We start from the raw sequence: 22,553 nt of genomic DNA, 5'->3' as shown, positions 1-22,553 counted from the left end.
CCGGTCCATAAAAGTGGCGATAAATCTAGCCTGAGTAATTATCGTCCGATTTCATTAACGAGCATCCCCTGCAAACTTCTGGAACACATAATTTATTCTCATCTTGTTGCTTTCCTTAATTCTAAGTCTTTTTTCACCCCGGCTCAACATGGATTTAGGAAACTATTTTCGTGCGAATCTCAATTGTTAACACTTACTCACAATCTTCATGTCGCTCTTGATCGTTCTTCCGCGGTAGATTGTGTATTTTTAGACTTCTCAAAAGCATTCGACAAAGTTTCACACCGGCTTCTTCTTCATAAACTCACTGTCCTTAACATAGAACCCCATATTCTTGCTTGGATTGAGTCTTTTTTAACTAACCGCTCACAATTTGTTCATGTTAATGGCTGCAACTCAGATCATTCACCAGTAAGTTCAGGCGTTCCCCAAGGTTCCGTACTAGGTCCTCTTTTATTTCTTATTTATATTAATGATTTACCTACTCATGTTTCTTCATCCATTGGCTTATTTGCAGATGACTGTGTCATCTACAGGGAAATAACCAATGATTCTGATATTCATTCTCTTCAGTCAGACCTTGACAGCATTTCCCGGTGGTGTGACTCATGGAATATGAAACTTAACATTAACAAATGCAAATCCATGAGAGTATCACATCAAATGAACACATGCCATTCTTACAATATTAGCGGCGTTGTCCTTGATTCTGTCTTATCATATAAATATCTCGGTGTGCATATAACAAATAACCTCTCCTGGGATACTCACATTCAATACGTAATCAACAATGCAAACCGCATGTTAGGCTATCTTAAAAGAAACTTCTCTCTTGCTTCCACCTCTTTAAAACTACTTCTTTACAAGTCTTTGGTTCGAAGTAAACTTGAATACGCCGCAGCTATATGGGACCCTGGTATAACACTTGCGTCATCACTTGAAGCCATTGAAAACCGTTCTGCTCGATTCATACTGCATAATTATCACCGAACATCCAGCGTATCAGCAATGAAATTCAATCTCTGCTTACCTGATCTCTCTCTTCGCAGGAAAGTGTCACGCTTGTGCTTATTTCACAAGATCCATTATCTTAACACGTCAATGCGCCAGCTTTTGTTAATACAACCGTCTTATATCTCATCGCGCGTCGACCATCGATATAAAGTTGGCATTGCTCACTGTCACACATCACGTTTTTTTCAGTCTTTTTTGCCCAAAACGTCACTGGACTGGAATCGCCTTCCCGCAGCTGTAGTCGAGATTGCCGAGAGCTCTGATTTTCGAATTGCTGTCTACAATTATTTTTTGCATCCTCTATAACTCCCTTGTTAAGTGAATTTGTTTGTGTATATATTGTTTCAAATTATATTTTTGTCCTGTTTAACTCACTAGTTAGGTATATTTCTTTTGTTTGTATATTGTTGCTATGCCCACCCCCCTTCTGTAATGCCTTCGGGCCCTGAAGGGTATCAATAAATAAACAATAAATAAAAGCGTTCTCCATTTTCAAACTTCGCCCGGTGCCGTCCGTCACTCCTGCTGCAAATGAAGATTACGTGTACCGGAAGCGACAGAGCCCAGCCACAGTAATTTTGGACGCATTTTTCTGGAGTTGTACCTGTGTGTAACCGCTCATTCACACTGGGAGCGGATCCGCGTTCGCAAAGCGGTTGCGAACGCGGTTGTATAAAGATCCAGTGCAATTGCACGCGCACTCGATGACATCAAGTGCGCGTGCAATTGTACTGGATCTTTATACAACCGCGTTCGCAACCGCTTTGCGAACGCGGATCCGCTTCCAGTGTGAATGAGCGCTAAGAGGACCGATTATCACCCTTGCATAGAAGAGCTGCGAAGGCCGTGCAAGCGGCGAGCGAGTAGCCTTGACTGGCATGACTGCGCTCGTTCCGCGTGATCCAGAGCAACTAGCTCGCGCTAGCACTGTCGTCGACAATAGTCTTTTTTTTCAGTGTTAATCGTAAAAAAGAAACAAAACAAAATGTTAGAAAAAAAAAAAAAGATAACTCTGCCGCCAGTGTGGATCGAGCCCACGACCGCTTGCGTATGAAGCAGACCTTTTAACCGCTAAACTACACTACAGTTTTTTTTCTTTTTTGTAAACAAGCAGATCTATTTACAGTTATATATAAAACACTATACTATATGTACAAATGGTTCATTCACTTAGAATATGATACAAGCTATTTACATACTGATGTATCTCATAAATTCCGTATCTCATAAATTTTAACCATCCGTGGACCCACTGGTATAGCTATGTTCTTGAAATTTACCCATGAAGGCTTTGCAACCCCTTTTTCCGTGTCAACCTTTCTGGTTTTTCATAGGCTGTAAAGCCCTAGAACGACAAGCGTGTCGAGCACACTATCTAGTTGCTCTGAAAAATGTAAATAGTGAAGAAGTTTCTCTTCCACTTCGAAATCTTTCATCAATGTTCTTTTGAAAACATCCCTAAAGAAAAACGCGTCTACACAAATCACAAAAGCATGTGTAAATGTCTCGGTAGTCTTGTAGAGTCGGCAGTCCAGGGACCATGCTTCCTCAAGGCCTCTGGACTCAAGCCACTCCATCACCGGCACAGTTCGCAAATATAAGCGAAAGAGGTGTTTTGCATTTTGGCGGAATTGGAATTCTCTTAAAGGGGACCATGAAATGACCTTTTTCCTTTTTCCAGAAAACTTTTACATTAAACCGTCAATGTTCACTGAATGCCGAACAGGCATCCGTTTTCGTCTCGGTGTATTAACTTCCACACGCACACACACAAAAAAAAAAAAGAAACGCATTTTTCTTAAAGCGAATGTCGCAATGCTTGAAAAAACATATCCTGGGCATTGCATTGTCAGCAACGCCATCAATCCAATCAACGCCGTTTTGCACTTCTGAGGCGCGCGTCGCAGACGGCAAATGTTCTTTTCACTTAATTATATCATCCTCTGCAGAGACCTGGCACACCACCAAACTTTCTTTGCGAAAAAGGGCCTATCTTTCTCTAAAAAAACAAGAAAGAAGCACACTTTTGAATCGACAGAAAATGGAGTAATATCCCAAATCGCTGCTCGCCATTGCAACGATGCACGACGGGAAAAGCGAACGGCGCAGTAGGCAATAGTTAAAAAGATCTAAAAAGCACATAGATATTTTTACTCTTTTAGACGGTCCAAATGTGGTAAAATGTTTTATATACATTGACGACTATCTCGTGATTTTAGATAGCACCATTCATGACGTGACCCACTTTGTGTCAAGTGTATTGTCTGTGTTTGGTGTCTGCTTGGCCCCATTGGTTTCTATTCACGAGTTGGCTGCCAATGGGTCCATACGTTTCCTCGACCTCCGTCTTCATATTTGTTTTTGAAGAGCACGTTTGTTGGACGTTCAAACCTATTGGATTAAAGCCACTTTTATCTTATTAATGCGCCCATTCAAAAATGGTAAAAAGGGACATCGTGAGTTTGTGCTTTTCGAATGCCCAGGAGAAATTGTGCTTCTATCAAGCACAGGTGAGGTTTGACGCTCAAGTTTCCCGCCTTCGGTGAGCGTATTGTCCAGAACACCTTTTGACGTCGGTAGCAGGCGCTTTGTTTAAGAAAATTAAACTAGGAGGCGCTGCAAATGTGGAAAACGCTCGTAAAGAAAGAAGAAACAAAGTTGCCGTGGTCCCCTATTTACATTACATTTACCATGGCATAAAGAAAATAGGAAAGTGGGTAGACGTCACTGTGGTCTTGTCTGCCCCGAACAAGTTGTCTAAGCTTTGGAAAAATGTCAATCAGTCTACCGGGAGGCCTCTGGATTGTACAAATAAGCATCAAAATCAGTTTGTTTATTGTACAGAGGAATTTGTTTACTCCATTCCACTGTCATGTGGTAAATAGTGCGATGTTAGGATTCCTTTCATCCGATGTTAGGATTCCTGGGAGTCAATGAAGCAACGCCAAAAGTGCAGGATCACCGCTATCGCTGTTGTCGTGGGTTTTTGTATCAGCGGGTAAATCAGTCACGCACCGAAATAACCGCAGGATTGGGGCGGCATTCACTCTACGTGATTGAGTTTGGCGGATGTAATAAACGCATAAAAAGATAAGCGCCGTAACGATGCCCTTTCGGTGCTGTTTGATTGGCTACATAGTGTCGTAGAGTAGGCTGCGGTGGGACTGGAAGTGGAACACACTACACTACCTCACTACCTTGCGTTATCTTGAAGACTACCCTGGGCCTCTCTGACGTTACCTAACAGTTCTGCAAGACAAATTCCTGCATAGTCTTCGCCTCTAAGTGGTGCACACCACGTAGAATATTATCTCTTAGAGGTGTATCGTCCTCTTCTTCCGAAAATATTCGAAGAACACGGTTCAAAAACTTTACGCAAATTCAGACTGCGGAAAAAAATGCATATGTAGACGCACAGTCTTTGCTGTAATATTCTTTTTCAGGGGCGGCCAGATGCTTTTCGCATCTTGCTGTATTTTTCTCTTTCAAGGGCGGCAAGATGCTCTTTGAGACGAGGTTAAAGGAAAAGTTGACATGTGCAGTCTTTGTCTCCTCCCACCTGCTTCCAAAGCTACCATTGGCGAGAAAATTCTCTCGGAACTGCCCGTTGGAAGGAACACGCCTACAACCTGGGATATAAATAAGTCAGCAAACTTTCCATACCTCAGAACAGCAATTGCCCCTTCAAGTTTTTGGAAGCAAGAAAGCCTTACGTAAGTTTTCCTCAATATTGCAACGCTTTCGTTTTAGTTTTTGTCGCAAAGCCACGCTGTTAGAGGCGCCTAGAGTTTAATTTGTGCTCGTGAAATTGTATTCATAACACTCTTCGTTTGAATAACGGACTGCTGTAGGTCACGCGCTATGTATTTTTAAGGAGTTCTCTCGGATAGCTGAGGAAATAAAACGGCAACCTATGTTAATGAACTGAATTTAAGTTCGCGAACGAGCTGTTGTATATTTGGCCATGATAAAAAGCCCAACACTGAAAGTGAAAAAGCCGACATAAACTTCAGACATTTCAGTACTTCGTTTTTTTACCTGCTTTCTGGGGTGTTTGGTCCAGACATGTACCCAATGCGTTACTAGTAATAAGTTGCTTCTACATAGTTATTTTTTTCGGTAACAAGTAACCTACTTAGTTTCCTTTTTTTTCAAAAAGTAACGAGTATCGTAGCTAGCTACTTTTAAAACAAAGTAACGAGTAAGGCTATTTCGTTACTTTCGAGGAGTAACGTGTAGAACAACCTCTAAACAGCCTCGTTTCATTTCTAACCTGAGTATCTATGGCGACAAAGCAAGTGGGCAACCCGAAAAAAAGACTAAACAGTATTACAGTATAGCAGCTTATCGCTGAACACGTCGGTCGAGCTCTGTAGCTGGGAATGTCCTTTACCCAGAGAAAACGGTAAGGTTCGTTGGTTGAAGCTTCTAGAATCATGTATAGACAGAATGTAAACCCTGAGGTTTCCGACGCGGGAAGGCACATAGTCAACTTTAAACTTTACAAACAGAGAGTAAAAAAAAAATCGTTCAGCCTTTCCACTCTTCTGAAGAAGGAAGACCAGCGGAGCTGTGCTCGGTAGACTGCCGCAACGCGCACGGGCCCGTTTCCCGCTTCTTCTTGTCCGACGCGCTGCCGATCGTGGATACGTCTCCAACGAACCACAGTCGGTCGCACACGACGCACGTGACGCCAAACGGGTTCTCAACGAACTCCCTCCGGAACCTCGCCGTCGCGCCCGGGAACTGTTCAGCCTAGGGTGCCTACATGTTTCCGCCGCTCTGAGCGGATGCATGTAGGCACCCTAGTTCAGCCTGCATGGAGTGCAGTCGTCGCCGGGCCTCGCGCTTGCTCTTGGCCTCCGTGGCACGATCGTCGTCCGCGGCGTTTGCCCGCCGGCGCCCTTAACATCGCTGGCTCTGTTCTCGGCGGCGGCTTTCCAGGCGAGCGATGTGCTCTTCTTTGGCAAGGGAATCTGAAGCGCTGGACGCAGTGGAAGTCGAGGCGACAGCGGCTTTGCGGTGGTTGCGGACCCATTCGCGCTGCTGCGTACGTCGCCGCTCCTTTCGCAGCCAGTCTTCTTTCTCCGAAAGGGCGCGCCGCGAACCCATCCTGAGTAAAGCCGCTTTGTACGGGAAAGTAGCGCCATCCTCTGAAGAATGCCGCCTGCTATCTTGCACCGATGCAGGCGGCGCTACAGTCGACAGCGTGCGTAAAAAAAAGCAAAACATGAAGATAAAAGGTGCGCGCGTCAGAGTAGGAGGGAGAAGGAATGCTTATGCTGTCGGAGTGCAATGCATGGCTTTTTCAAGCCACGCTTCCTTTCTGATGAAATGTATTTCGAGGAATGTTTAGGGACGTTGAATCTTGTCGGATTCTGAATAGAGTTCTCATTGTTTGATAATGGCTCGCCCGCAGTGTGTTTCGGGCTGTGTCGATTCGTGCGTTTTATATTAGCCGGAAATCGGGAATTTGCACTCTTCGCTGTGTGCTTTGCACTCTTATTATACTTGTATGACTGGTAATGATAGCGATGTGTCTTATTTATCTTCGTGCCCGAGTCGGCGTGAAAGCGAATGGATCATTCAGCATGTTCCCAGTGGAAAGAGTTTGTTAACTTGGTTCCGCAAAAAATCTATTACGAAGTGTACGATATGCCGAACTCCTTCATATTCATTTATTTTTGTGAGTATTAGTATCAGCTTCTTTAAAACATACAGAGCGTCTGAAGTAAATCATGTATATACGAATGTGGTCCAATAAAATGTTTTCGAACCACGTACTGTTGTTGATCCCAAAATGCTCAACTAGTCAGAAGTCAATGTGGAGATTGTGTAACTTCAATGTTTTACACAAAAAAAACAACAAAAAAAACAAACAAACAAGATATACACGTCTGTTTTCTGAAGTAGATATTTTGTTTTACATATTTTGCACGGATTATATCATAAAAATTAAAATAAAACTGCGTCAACATTAAAAAAAAAAAAAGAAACAGCGGCTCCAGGAGCCGAGGAGCACCCGAGAGCTTAGCAAGGAGCGAGGCGAGAAGGAAAGAGAGGGAAGAAGAGAGAAGGAAAAAAGTACCAGAGAACCGGAGCAGAAACGCCCAAACTGAAACCGAAACTGACTTGACCGGAACAGGAACTAGATTATACTTAATGCCGGCCGCTAGGAGCGCTAGCTGTCACTCGTCTATCTGGGCCGCTGGGGCCTATTGTAGTGTCCGCTCTTTACCGTGTGTATATTACTCCACGGGTCGTGTTTCTCGATCTCGCTCCGGGGGAAAGGTGGCAGACCCTGAAATTCAAAAACCTACCCCGGTCCAGCATTCTCTTTGTGTTTTTTTCACTTTATTCGAGCCGCAGGAGTTGTTCGGGGCTCGAGATTAAATGTGTGTCCCGCAGTTGTAAGCGGCAACGGCGGCAACACGACGCCATCTTTTTATTTCTTTTACCTGCTATGGAATATGCCTTTGCGAAGCGTTCGTGTTCTCGACGGTTTGCAAATGACTACGAGACGACGTTCGTCAGAGCCAGTAATTGATTATATTTACGTGAGAAGTATTTTTCGTTCCTCTTAATATCTAATTGCTCTTCGCTCGCAGGCGGATTGCGTAGACGTGCTGCAATTGAGAGGATCGCGACAGTTTTTTTCCGGCGCATGGCGAGGATATGCGTCCTCAAGTTCGAGGTCTGGTGTAAAAAAGTTAGCGCCGAGTTCACCCCCGAACGTAGCGCTGTGCCAAGGTAAACAAACCTTAGAAACTAAGGTTGGTTGCTACACAGAATGTCTATGCCAGGTCACGTTCATTTCGAAATGGTTCTGCGAGGAGCTGCACCGTGGCGCCACTGTTTTCTCGCACACTTCATACTGCTTGAACACACAACAAGGAGGATGGGTCTGCTCTTAACTACAACATTTGACGTCCAAATCAATTCCATGGCTGCTCAGTGTTGCCAATACAGCGGCAGTTAGTGATTCGAACGCGTAATTTTTAAAAGTTGTTTTCTCAATAGCAAATAAATATTTTGATGAGATATTTTGTATACTCATTCAGGGGTAAATAATTAGTACACGGTGAATACTTTATAAAAATAAATGACCATTAATGTTTCGCAGAAACTTTCCGTTAAAGAACACATGGAAAGAAAAAATATTTTTGTCTTCAACAAGCTAGATGGAAAAATAATATTATAAAACGAATTTACAACGAAGGAAAAAGAGATTTAAAGCTATTGATTGATTGTAAAACGTTTGTTCGGCGAAAAGAGCTTGGTGCTAAGAGATCGCGTTAAGTGGTCAGGAGTACACAGCCCTCGACGACTTTGTCAGCCCACTCCGCCGCCAGAACTTGGGTTTTGGGGTCAGAGCTGGAAAGCACGGTCTCCCACCGCTCTAGAGAAGGATTTGTAAGTAGTCCTCCGGGGGGTGGCTCTATTTTGCAATCCCATAGGATATGGTCGTAGTTGGCTCGTTGGCTGCAGTGTTCACAGTTTGGGTTGTATTGATCAGGATAAATGTGCGCGAGGAGTGAAGGGGTGCGTAACGATCGCGTCTGGAGACGACGCCACGTAACCTTTTGTTCTTTAGCCAGACTTTTGTGCGGAGGGGGGAAGTTCTTCTCTCTAGTTTAAAATGATCGGTTATATTTACGGCGCAAAACGAATTTGTGTTTGGCGCCCGCGGGAGCCGCCGCTGGTCACGTGGTAGGCCCGCGCGCCGCCAAGCTGCGTCGCCGCCGCCGCAAAGTCACGCCGCCGCCGCACGCTGAGCGGTGTGCGACGCCGCTTCAACGCGTTTCTCCACGCCGCCGTCGCCGCCGCCGCCGTCATCTGACCGGCGCACAGGTCTATCACGTCTGCTTGTGCTTTTTCAGGAGTTTCCTTTGGGCTCTAAAAGGTACTTATTAATCTTAGTTTTTTGTTATACTTCAAACAAAGATGAATAAGTTACTTTTAGAGGTCATAGAAAGCTTCCGAAAGAGCGCAAGCACCACGTGACAAATATGGGCCAGTCATGTGATAAATAAGGCCCACTTTTCCGCGGCTCCCGCGGGCGCCAACTACAAGTTCGTATAGCGCCGTAAATATAGCTCTAAAAATGTTCTTCCTTCGTTGTAAAATTGTTTTATGACATCCTTTTTCCATCTAAGCTGTTAAAAAAAAAACTCTTTGCATGTGTCGTCTGCATTCCATAAACAAAATTGTGCTGTCGAGTGTCGAGGCTATATTTATGTTATTATTTTTCTTTTAGGAGGACGTTCCTGTTAGACTGATTATGTGTCGCAATATCAGCAACATGCTGCTCGTACTTTTCGCCGTGGTGCTTATTCTACCGGCATTTCAAGGCGGTAAGTCATACTAAAGATGCAGATATTGAACAAAGTGTTTCTGATTTCTCTCGAAATATTTTCGCCAGTTTTACTTTTGTAAGAAACACCTGTGAATGGATGCCACCGGCGCTCTTTGGGCGTTGTTTAATATTGCAACCGGTGCTTTAAAGCTCAGAGCGTCAGTTGACTGACCAGGTTGTAACAGGTTGTGTTAATACCCATCTGAACAGAAGGAATTAAGTCACTGCATCGCATAGCATTTAAAGGTGCCCTGAGGAGGTTTCTGAGATCGCCTAAATTCGGCGAGAACTCCATGTGCGTTTTCTAACATTCTTGAACTCTATGAAACATAAAAATCCGTGGCCAATTTCCTTATTTAAAATCAATCAAAGATCGAACACACCGAAATCATCTCCGGCGATGGGAGAGGATCTTGTTCCGGCAGCCAGGGCGACATGTGACCAATGAAAACTGACATTTCATTGAGATTGCCAACGCTGATAGTAGAAAATGTTTGTATCATTTGTAGATGATGAAAGAATATAAGAATAATCGATAATGTTTTGTTTTTTTTTTGTTGTTTTTTGCGCGGAGTGGGAACGTAATACTACAATATTCGTGTAAAAAAAACGCACAATGTTTTTTTTTCTTTTTTTTTAGTGGTAGTGATGTGTCCGGTGGTTAGCTCTCGCTGGGCGGAGTCGTAGTTTGGGCTGTATGGGCAACGAGCCACACGAATTCAGGTATCAATTCCGCGGTTCCACCGGTCGGAGGCGCCACATTATTTGCTTCCTATTGGCTGACCAGCTCAATTCAAATCAATTCAATTTAATTCATTTTATTTACTCCCATAACAGTGGTCCTGGTTTCGGAACATCCTCGTGGACGACCTCGGTTCTTTGCAATTTTTGAATGCAATTTTAATAGGAAAATGTGCCGCGTATCGGAATGATTTAGGGACTTCTAGAATGCTTAGAGCCAGCAGAGTGAGGTATCGCCATATTAAGGCGATCTCAGAGACCTCTTCAGGGCACCTTTAAGAGTCTCACACAGTCTGGACTGTTAAACTACTAATCTTTCGTCTATTACATGCGTTTAGGGAATTGGATTATTTTGATGTCGCAAATGAAGCGGTTGCGACCTCCCGGGGCATTGCGGTTTTAAAAGTTGTAGAGAGGGTTAAGCAATCAGGTATTAGAAATGCACCTCATGTGTATTGCTACAAAATAAGGGATGATAATTTTGATCGATATCGCCGAATGCTTTGAGCAGACGGCCCAATTTGAAAATCTGCCAATAATTTTATTTTTATAAATAAAATGATTATTGTCGCGAATAAAAAGGATCCCTACCGAAAAATCTGGTATACGTTTTCGCTATCCGGATTATGGAACCGGAAATCCAACTGGATTCTATCTGGAATTTAGGTTTTCAAAAATTATTCCTTTGTCTGCAATCTGGATTTCGGGTTTCCAGAAACAAATTTCCGGTTCCATAATCCGGATAGAGAAAAGTTATACCGGATTTTATGGTAGGGATTAACAAAGTAGAACTTAATATCAAAGTTTAATTAGGCGAACTTGTGCCTACAATCTTAGAAAGGTGCCTGCATTTTACGCAATGCTAAACAAGCGCACAGTGCTTGCTAAGGTAATGCAATTATTGCAATGGTGCAAGCGAGCTGGACAAGAATAACGATCGTAATTGCTGGAGAAGGGAAACAAGGGGTACAAAGGGCAAAGACAAATGTCCAAACTGTGTTTGGAGATTTTTGTTCTTGGAGATATGTATTTGTCTGTTGTCCCCTTGTTGCTCTTCTCCAGGGAATATTATCTGCGTTTTGTTTGCTTGTCTAAACGATATTAAACTCATAATCACTTTGCCTGGTTTTATCTTCATAACCTTTTTTTTTTTTTTCAGTGGGATTTTTGTCTGGGAGTAGACACATGAATTTATTTCACTGCGGGAATGCAGTTGGTCCGGCGGTGAAGATATTGTGTGAACTCAGCGGCTCTAATGTAAGTCTTGGGAACAATCAAATAGAAATGAGATATCTTTAGATAATTCAAAGCTATAGTTTCCTTTTTATAATGCGAAGACTAATCATTTAATCCCGTTTTTACTAAACACCTGTGCTTGGAATGAAAACCCATAATATTTCAGGAAACACTCGCATTGCTACCAAACTAGTGACACATTTCGTAAACACAGGGGCACATAAGGCGAAAATACACGGCGCTCTTTCTCTATCGTCATTTATACTAGTATCAGGTGGAGCGAGGAGTTGGGCAAGCTCGAAAACGGTAGGTGAAAACACCTAAGCCGGTTTCTTAGCAACAGCGTCCGAGCTAAGACTGGGTGAAAGAAAGCATTGCAAAGGCAGGGGCACGCGAGTGCCATGAGACGCGGTTTGAGTCCCGCTCAGCTCGTGCGCTGGCTCTGGCAGTACTTTCTTTCACCAACTCGCAGCCGAGACGCTGTTTTGAGCAAGCCGGCCCTGGACTCGAAACTTCTGAAGGGCTTTATGTGGGAAAAGCTTTTTTTGCTTAGAGTAGTTTTGAAACATTGGCATCAGGTTCGAACCGCTAGCGCTACATTTGGGTGGAAACTGAGCGTTCGGCAACGCGTCGTTTATTTTCGCGGTGAAACAAACGCAGTAAATGTTTTTTTTTTTTTTTTTTTTGGGGGGGGGGGGGGGGGGGGGACACGCTATTTATGGAGCTGGTAAGCTAACTGGTGAACATCAATAATGCCACTGAATAAAGATTATGCCAGGGGGAATGTTCTAAGACTGGTGACCCACTCAGTGAACATCACCGAAGCGACGGCGGCAAGCCACGTATCTGGTTGCCGCCGTCGCTCATAGAGGGCGTCAGCAATTCCACTCTGGCTTGACGACTTGCGGTCGGCCATTACTTTCCATTGTACAACTCCGCTGGTCTTTCTTCTTCACCAAAATGGAAAAGCTGAAAGTTTTTTTTTTTTTTTTTCATGAGTCTTTTGTTGACGAAACGAATCGTTTGCGCGTTACAAATAAAAGGCACGGTGAAAAAAAAGAGGAGAGGAAATTTTTATTCTGTTCTGAATTTACTTTTAAACTTTCATTCTACCTACCAAACTTGCACAAAAAAAAATCAAGCAGGCGGTCAACAAAAAAAAAAAAAAAAGAGGTTACAAAATGGCGACGAGAAATCAAGAGGTGATTTCCTTCTCCCTGTTGTGGGAGGGTTGGCGAAAAGGAAATTCAGGGTCCGTTTCCTTTTCTCTGCTGGCGGGCCGGCCTTTCAATCCACCCTTTTCAACATTTTTTATTGTTTTTATTGTTTTTTTAACGGACACAGTCTTATTTAAAATTTCATTTCTGACATCATATGTCAATGCATTGCAGGGTGCTACTTCTAGCCTTTCATCATGCAACGTGACATGCATTGATCCAAAACAGACGCTGCGGATGCCACATGACGTTTGCCCCGAAGGCGGTCTGGTAAGTCACAAGGAAATGTTCTGTCTGTCTTCGAACTCTTTTTTTGGCGGGTACCAGTTATGTGACACCTAGCCCTGTTTTATATATTTTTCATAAAGCTATTTATCGTACATTTTTGCTTTACTAAGCGCATGCCACAACTCTGTATCAAAATTGTAGCATTTGTTTTAGAGCGCAGCTCGTAGGCGGCTGTTTCCGGCTTGAGCGGCGTCGGCATCGCCGTCGGCGTAACCGCGCGGTGCATTATCGGACTTTTCCCATAATGACGTCACACGTGACGTCACGAAGGTCACCAGTGACGGCATAGATGACGTCACCGCGCGTTGCTTTAAGGTAAATTTCCCCGCTGAATTTAGCGGAAAAAGTTTCCCCGCTGAATTTAGCGATCAAATTTCCCCGCTAAATGTAGCGGAAAAAATTTCCCCCGCTAAATTTAGCGGAAGAAATGTACCGCCAAATTTAGCGAAAAAAACTACCCGCTAATTTGTGTGAAAAAAATTTTCCCGCTAACAATAGCTTAAAATTTTCCCCACTAAATTTTGTGGAAATGTTTCCCCACTAATTTTAGCGGAAAACTTTCCCCGCTAAATTTAGCGGGAAAATTTCCCCGCTAAATTAAGCGCAAAAATTTTTTTGCTAAATTAAAAAAAAAATTTTCCCCTAAATGGGAGGCGAGCTGGAGAGGAGTAAGGGAGGGTACGGTAGAGGAGGAGGGCTATGCCCCCCTCTCCGTACCTTCCCCTTTTCCTCCTTAAGAGCTGCGCTCTAATTCGGCGTTACAGGGGGTTACAAGCGTCTTTCATTTTACTGTATTTATTTTAGCAGTTTTTTTCGTTTAGCCATAACGCAAGTGGTGCTTATTGCCTCTCTATTTATTCTGTGCAGAGTTAATACGCGAAGCACGAACCATTTTTTTTTTACATTTGCAAGAGCATGCGTCATTCCATCGGATTCCCTGGGCAAGACGTAGTCTGTCATTTTTATGTGTATTCAGATAAACAGATATTTTTTTTTATATCCAGTGTACTGACAGTACATAGCACAAAATATTTCTAACGTGTAAAAACTGCATAACATTGTTTACAATTGGTTTATGAAATAGCTAACGCCCCTTAGTTTATACCCAACTCCATATGATCACGTCGGCTACTAAAGAGGTTGGTAGGAACTGAAACCTGATGATCATGCCACTATTCCTAAAGACTCTCAATGTTGCGTTTTGGTAAACAACCATCTCGACGGTTGCTGGTGAGGATAGATGGGGTGATAATGGCCACGTGCACTGCCGTCCGTCTTTCAGCCTGGTGATGAATTTCGACGATACGTGTGGACTTTTTCTTCCAACCTCTGCTTCGGCAAACATTTCGACGTAGGAACGGGTATCGTATCGTTGTCGTAGTCGCGAAAATAAAAAGTTTTACAGAACCGTGTTTGCACATCCCATATGGTACGATGGGCCCTCCTGTACCAACTGCGCACGCGCTACCGGAGAAGATAAGCATATGAGCAGTTCGTACCGGAGGGCCCATCGCACCGTATCGTATGTGCAAAAACGGTTCCCTAAAACTCCCTATTATCTTATAATAACGATATTCAATTGTGGAAATTAAATCGAGTGCTGTCCGAGCACCAGTGTTAGGTAAGGTGTATCTAAAAGATGTTTGAATTAACGTACGACGTATACTAGAGGTTATGTACTTCAAGTAAAGTAGTAAGTACACCTGGGTCCAATGGACTTGTAATAAGGTACAATCAATGCAATGTACTTTGAAAGTAAAAAAGAAGTACTTCCTACTTCTTAACACAATCTCTCAATATGCCCTTTCATTACCCAACACCAGGGATTCCAAACACGTGGGCCGCGACTCTCTGGCATGTGCCGACAAGCATCCCGCGGCTGCAAGCCCCCGTTCCCAAAGCCTCCAGCACCATATGCGCCATAAATATTAGTTTTATATTGTCGATTCATTTCCACTCAAAAGGGAGCTCTACCCTGTTCACGCATTTTGCACTATTCTGTTTCATTTTTTTAAAGAAGTATTGCTTGGTCTACATATGTGCTGTCAGCCCTTTCTCATGTAAATCAAACGGAACGGCAATACAACTACAAGGTTACACAAGTCCGAGCTCTTTGCTCAAGGAGGCACCTCGGCTGCACGAACTCTAGTTCAGCAGGAGCAACGGCCAAAGTCAAAGATAGAGCTATGAGCTCGGGCTGTCAATGCCTCTTGAAATGAAAATATTTCCTTATAATGTTGCCACAAAAAAATAATCGAAGTTATTTAAGATTGTTTGCGTGTAGGAATGCTTCCTACACGAAGTGCATTCCTGCAAGCAGCGCGCCACGTCTTCATTGGTCACACGGCGCTCCGGCGGTGACGGCACGCTCCCTCACTGCGCAGGCGCGGCACCTCCGCCGGCTCCACGGCTTCCGTGACGATGTATCTACGTTGCTATGCTCTTAGCCAATCGGAACTCGGGTGCCGTTTTGCTGTCACAGGCGGTTACAGACAACGTCGGCTTCGCTCCATGGGACAGTTAATGCTTTCGGGTTAAAATCGCCAGGAAAGCAAAGATCATTTTTTATTTGTGCGACAGGGAAATGATGCTGTGCTTGCTCTCGTTCTAATGAAGAATGTCAGTACTGTTGTGTGATGGTGTTTTACATCTTTTTAGAACATCAGTTGTGGGTACAAAGTAGTCGTATACGCAAATAAAAGCTAAGGAAGGCAACCGATGAGCTTACAAAAAGCAAAAAGAGCAAGGTTTCTTGTCTAAAAATTTACGGGGTGTCTGCTGGACAGTAGGATGCCTTGCAACATAAAACACAAGTGTTTTTTTATCGTTCTTTTTTACCTTAAAATAACAAAACCTTGCACCCCCCCCCCCTTTTTTTTTCCGTTGGCCTTCGTCCTTTTGGGGAGGGTGGAGTTCCAGTATAGGCTCCCTACGGGAGCCAGAGTTACGCGTTCATCCCCGTAGCGCCGTCTTTTCTGCATGGCATGTTGATCCAGCTCGTCACGTGACTGAATAGGCTACTTCCATAAATTCCTGCATGCAACACGGCGCGCGTTGCACTCTGGGAACTAGTTGGCCAGGGAGGAGGGTGGCATGGTTTCGGTTTCGATCGACACGTCGACAAGAGATTATACACAGAGCGTGGACTATTAACGGCCGTTATCTCATGTTTCCTGGTCCCGAGAGCGTCGTTTGTGCTCTCTAAACTAACCTAAGTGGCCAGACCTCGAAGCTTTAGCACAAGCCTGAGACGTATAGCTTGTCTTAACACATGCTTGCTGTATTTTTGTACTTGAGCCTCCCTGTTAGCGTTCCAACCGAGGTATGTGGACGAGCCAGTGCTGGGAATCTCGACGCTGCGAAGCTCGGGGATCTTGCTTGTGTACGAATCAACAAGCCGTAGCAACATGCATACATCGAGCCTGCGCCTTTAGATTAGTGTTGTTGATCAGGCAGTTTGTTTGTTTCGTGCGTCCATAGACGAAATATTACTTTTGGCAATTACTGTTTTTCTTAATATGCCTGAGTACGTGAGGTAAAACTAGGAGGCGCCATTGAAAAGCTCAATTTTAACACACTTCTTATCTCTTATCTGTACTGAACCGCAGCACTGCACGGAGTGAAGTCCCCACCCGCTTGCATTCCACTAATATTCAACATCGCGTACGCGCATAAAGTTATCCTGCAATCTTATAGGCACATTCGCACATACAGATCGTTTTAAGAAAGCAAAAGTCGAGCACTTGTGGGAAGAATGTCGCACCGTTCGCCGGAAGTGCGCCGGACGGGTGCGCCAAACGAACGAATTCAAAGCGCGTTTGGCGGTTGCTAATGGCCATAATATTTGTTATGTGTTTGCTTTCTTCCTATCTGAGTATGCCGAGATAAGTTCAGACACACCGTTCAGGCACAGATCTTGGGCGTCAGTAAAAGCTCGTCCAAAAAGGCTTAGCGAGGAGTAAGGGACGCTTGTTAGGGCCTCCGTCGTAGCTAGCCGATTTCAGCGTTTGCGAAAAGTTAATCTTATATCAACATAAAATTTGAGGGGGAGATATATGATGGCACGAGGAAGCCATCATAGTAACTTCTGTGCAGTAGTGAGGTCGAATTTATTACGTTTCCTTAAAAGTTCATGAGCAAACGGTGTGTTCAACTTTGATACCCTGTGAGGATGCGGCTTGCTTTTCGCTCAATGAAGTAACAAGAAGCGGACGTTTGGCAAACAAAATACGTGTAAGGCTCCAGATGAACAAATTTCAGTTTTAGTTCACTGGTACTAGACGGGATTATTGAAATTGAGCTCAAACACGCACTCGTGGGGTGAGGTGACTAAGCCACGATACGTTTGTGTACGCACGCACAATATCCGGTGTTTCGGGAACCAAAAAAGTGCCCCGGTCTTTGTTTTGAATCGCTCGAGAATGAGTGTATTGTATGTTCGTGAAAAGTCAGATAATCGAAAACGCAAGCAGCGCGTTCGGTCACGGCGTGATAGCATGAGATGAAGCTGCTCAGTCGAAACCAAAACTGAGTGGCCAACTAGTTCCCAGAGTGCACTGCGTGGTATTTCGCCGCGATGGGGCGCGTCGGTTTTGGAAGAAGTCCATTCGGCAAATAGCAGCGCCTCGCGTTCGAGGCGTGCGGCGCGCTCAAAAGCAGGTTAACGTTCGGCGGGGCGCGCGCAACGTCTACTTTCTTGCACGGCACTTCATCCGGCTCCTCACGTGATCGGATCTCGGCGAATAGCGACGCGGCACCGCGTGGAAAACAGACGTGCAACTCTGGCTCCCTTAGGAAGCCTATACAGGAACTCTAGGGGAGGGTTATCTGGCCCGCCCCACTCGGATAAGTTTGACACCCCTGCGCTATAGTGTTTTCTTGACTAAAATGCATTGCTCCGGGGATAATTGGAGGTGCGTCAGTTATTTCCGGAAATGACGGCGAATGTTCGATAAATTCAAGTGGCTTCAGAGATGACAAAGCATTATTGAGTGATACAAATTCAAATTCGGGGAATGTACTTTGAAGTCGGGAGTTGTACATTCCCCGGAAGGTACCAGAAGGAAGTACAAGTAAATACTAAGATAATGCACTTCCAGTAAAGACCAAGTATTTCAAACGTCCTTGAAGTAGTACTTTAAGTACAATGTACTTAAAGTACTTCCCGACATCGGTGAGCACACACCTTGGCCTCGTGACAATCAATGCGTGAAGAAGTATTCGGGTGGTGAATAGAGCCAAGTCGCTGCAGCGACGCTAACAGCCGACTCCTAACACTGTCTGCAGCTTAGCACGTGCGATGTGGTTGCCAACTCCAGTGCACGACTGTGATCAACGTTGGGCGGCATACAATCGGCACGAGATCATGTGGCCGCTCATTTTTTCTGTCTCTTGAGGAAGTGAACGCCGCTTTTTGCTCTAAGTTTGTTGCGACTGCTTTTACGAGACATAATCGAATCCATGTCGTAGTTTGTGAACGTCATAAATTAACGTTGCGCGTTATTTAGTCAAAGTACCGAAATAGTGACACGGAACCTTTATTCAAATAGTCAAACGGACAAAAGTGTTTGTTTTTTTGTGCCAGTATTGAAACGAAGTCTCCTCCCAAATACCGCTATTTGATTTGAAAAAAAAAAGTGCATATTAGTGCCTCTTTTGGGACGAATCTTTTATCACGCATTTAATGATACAAAAATTGCAGTGCAATTAATAAAACGACTACCAGCAAAACAAAGTTGTTTGAACGCTGATGTTTGTGTTCTGATTGTCATAAAACCAAGATTGCCTTTTCTTTCTCAGCCTGCCTGCACTGAAGGAGCGATAAGGAACCTGCAAAAATGGAGCGACGACATGGAGAAGAAGAAAGGAGGCCTTGTGAAGAAATGGTGCCCTGCCTAACAAGGGAAGCGACTTTTGCTACGGCGACTGCGATAAAAAAAACCAGTGCCATGTGCCCTTCCACCTGATTCTACCATTTATAAAAATGTATATCTCTTCTTTAGTTCGTCGGGTCGTGATATTCAGTAATTACAAGCTGGGCTGTATTGCTGTACGAGTCTTTCCTGTTGTATCCTTGACGTAGTTTTTCTAAGGCCTTTATTATTCTTTATCGTGATAAAATTTGTAATTCAGTAATAAAATGTATTAAAAATGCTCGATACTGTTTCAATATCTTCCTGGGCTGACACTTTGCGTTACACGTGGTTTCGAATATTAGCGTTCGTAATTAAAGGGAAACAATGAATATAATTGTCAGTTCAAAGTGTGACAGTGAACACTTCAGAAATCTGGAGCATGGCCTCGGCAGAACTAAAACAAGAAAACTAATTAAAAGAGAGAAAATGAGAACAGCCTTTCCACTCTGGTAAAGAAGGAAGACCAGCGAAGCTGTACAATGGAAAGTAATGGCCGGCCGGAAGTCGGCAAGCCAGAGTGTAAAGGCTGCCGCCATCTTTGAGCGACGGCGGCAATTATATGCGTGGCTTGCCGCCGTCGCTTATAGATGGCGGTAGGTGTCCAGAGTTTTGTGTCAACATTTCTTTGCGGGGGACACGATCCTGGGGAAACTAGCCCTTAACAGCTCCGCTGTAAAAATATAAAAATGCGGCTCGCAAAATGTTTGCCTTGGAACTCGGGCGCTAGCTTTAAAATAATTCGTCGACTCCAATTTTTATTTATCTATGTTTTACCACAGCAGGGTCTGTGATAAGGTGTTACTAAATACGCGCAGTATTGCATATTTGGCATCTATGGAAAGGAACAGCCTTCGATTTCCCCGAAAACAAATGTGTTCAGGAAAATTCGATTCTTAGGAACTGAACCTTTCGTAATGAGACTTTGGCTGCATTTACATTGATGCGACAGTAGCGTATCGAAACGAGATCTGACTATTTTGTTGGTAGCAGATGGGCAGAAAAGGAAGAAGTAGGAAGACAGGTTGCGTGCGATTGGTCCTAGAGCACTATATAGCTCCTACGGAGCAGAGTAGCGCAATCTTTTGATCCGCGTGTTTCGCCGACAACATGGCCGAAAGAGCGGCTCGGCGCGAGTCACGTGGTACTCAGGGTTCCAGGAGGCGGCCCGCCCTATGGGAGAATACATGGAGATCGACTCAACACGGCTGATTAAAAAATAAACTCCAAGTTCACACTTTTCAAAACTGGTCTGTCGTGAAGCTGGTAAAACAATAAACACTTTATCAAAGTTGTAATAATATTGGATGCGTGTGAAAATTTTGCGAAGGCAATTTTCAAAGCAATGGCCTTTGAAGTAGACGATTGTTTTACGCAGCAGAGATGGACTTTATGGATTGGTCAGAGCGGGTCACGTGAACGGTGTGACGTTGCCGCGTCGTCTGCTGAATGATGCCGCTCAGGCAATTTAAAAAAAAAAGAATTAAGTTATTACATTGCACAAAACTTAGCGCAAATTATTGTAAACTGTTTCTTTATAATGTCAAAAATTATTGTCGTTCCGTACATCCCCAAAATATTCGAGAAACGGCGATTTACTCACGTTCCCCATGCATTTCTGACCGGAGTTGGAACCCTCGGGCGTTCGCCGCTAGTCGCCGAGAGAAGGCGTTCTCGATTGCGCTATTCTGCTCCGAAGGAGCTATAGGGAGTATCCACTGGCGGCCATATCCGTGTGCGCTGCTGCTGAGTGCGTGCTGACGTCGAGCTTCCGCGGTCCTTTTCGAGCGTGCATTTAGCACCATCAAGGTTGCCGGCCTTAACAGGCTATTAATGTGAGCTTGTTCGGAGCATGCGCTCCATACATCGCCCTCAAATATGACGTCCAGTGAATACCTCCTATATAGTGCTCTAATTGGTCCCTGCTTGATTGGATGCACTACGATCACATTCCTGTAAACTTGGCCTGTGGCTACGCTTGATGCGATCGTAGCGCGTGATGTGCGCTATGATGTGAGCGGCATTTTATGGTTTGGAATGTGCACGTGCCGTGAACGGGCCGCAAACGTATTATTGTGAGAGCGCGTGTACGATATCGGCGAGAGACGAGAAACGGTGTTCGATTTGTTCGGAACTTAGGACTCCGCCGGAGGCAGCAGGGCTCGGGAGTGGAAGCCGACGGGCGACGGACCCGAGCTCTCCTGACTTTCCTTTGGCCTGGCCTTCGGCCCTGTTCCATCCCAAGCCAGCACTAACCGCTCAATCACACTGGAAGCGAATCCGCGTTCGCAAAGCGGTTGCGAACGCGGTTGTATAAAGATCCAGTACAATTGCACGCGCACACGATGACATCGAGTGCGTGTGCAATTGCACTGGATCTTTATACAACCGCGTTCGCAACCGCTTTGCGAACGCGGATCCGCTTCCAGTGTGAATGAGCGGTAAAGGCTGGTGTGCGTGTTCCTGGGCCACCTCCCAAGACACGGCAGCACACAATTTTAGTGAACTGTACACCAAAGTTTTGCTTATACGCAAAGAAATTTTGGATCGGAAATGCGCATGCACAGAACGCAATAGAATGGCTAGAGCTTATTGCGTACGCACGCAACGCGGGGGATTTTGCTGTTCCGGCTAGCAGGCTTTCCGGGAAGCTCTCGAGAGATCTCGGGCTCAACGAGAGCTCCAGTTTCAAGATGGCAGTTACATCGACTGCCGCAGCCTGGGCAACGTGGCGTTCGAGAAGTTTAGTGTTACTTGGAATTACGTGGTGTTCAGCTCGTCAATTCTTTCCGGGAAGTACCGCAGTCGACTCAGCTCGCCGTGCAGCTGAATGAGTGTGCATAGTGGAAATGTTCACAGCTTCGCAATGTGCGTGAACGCTGCTGTAGAACCAGATTGGACGAATCGAACAACTGTTTATTAAGGGTACACACTGAAAGTTACATTGCTACTAAGACAATTTCGAGCAGAAGTCGCGCTGGCCGCGTGCTTTCTTTAGGAGGACACAACAAATAGAAACCCGAGGCACACCCGGGCACTCAGAAATAGACTATTTCCATAAATCTCTGCGAGCAACACTGCGCGCATTGCACTCTGGGAACTAGTTGGCCAGGGAGGAGAGTGGCATGGTTTCGGTTTCGATCGACACGTCGAGAAAAGAAGCGTGGATTATAAACAACCGTTATCTGATGTTTCCTAGTCCCGAGCGCATCGTTTTAAGTCCTTTAACTAACCTCAATGGCCAGACCTCGAAGCTTCAGCACATGCCCGAGCCATACGTAAAGCTTGTCTTGACACTCTTGCTTATTTATTTTTGTACTCGAGCCTTTTGGTTAGCGTTTCGAGGTATGTGGACGAGCCAGTGCTGGAAATTTGACGTGGCGAAGCTCGGGGATCTTGCTTGTGTACGATTCAACACGCTGTAACAGTCAATAAGTTCGCGTACACCGAGCTCGTAACTTTACATTAGTGTTGCAAGTTTTTTTACTTCTTTTATGCGTCCATTGACGAAATTATATTATTTTTTTTTCAATTGCTGTTTTCTTAATACGCCCGAGTACGCGAGGTGAAACTAGGAGACGCCGTTGAAGAACTAAAAAAACATTTCTTATCCCTTTATAGCTGTACTGACCGCTGCAGCAGCTGCAGTAAGTGAAGTCCCTACACGCTTAGATTCGACTAGTTCAATATCTCATGAAGTTATCCTGCAATAATATAGGCACATTCACACATACAAACCGTTTTGAAGAAAGCAACATCTAGTCGAGCACTTTGCGCTGTATACGCCGT

General features: G+C 44.6%; 1 protein-coding gene across 1 annotated transcript; it reads left to right on the top strand.

Moving 5' to 3' along the window:
• Window positions 1-9,295: 9,295 nt before the first annotated feature.
• LOC121834043 lies at window positions 9,296-12,816 on the top strand (the record flags this gene model as incomplete). Its single annotated transcript, XM_042287781.1, has 3 exons — window positions 9,296-9,368; window positions 11,271-11,368; window positions 12,745-12,816. Coding segments are annotated over exons 1-3 (243 nt in total), but the record flags the coding sequence as incomplete, so codon positions are not given.
• Window positions 12,817-22,553: the final 9,737 nt, after the last annotated feature.

The sequence above is a fragment of the Ixodes scapularis genome, unplaced genomic scaffold (genome assembly GCF_016920785.2).
Source record: "Ixodes scapularis isolate PalLabHiFi unplaced genomic scaffold, ASM1692078v2 ptg000312l_1___fragment_3__unscaffolded, whole genome shotgun sequence".
In the NCBI taxonomy this organism is placed as follows: domain Eukaryota; kingdom Metazoa; phylum Arthropoda; class Arachnida; order Ixodida; family Ixodidae; genus Ixodes; species Ixodes scapularis.
Note: the sequence above shows the minus strand (reverse complement) of the source record. Positions and strands in the feature narration are given on the sequence as shown.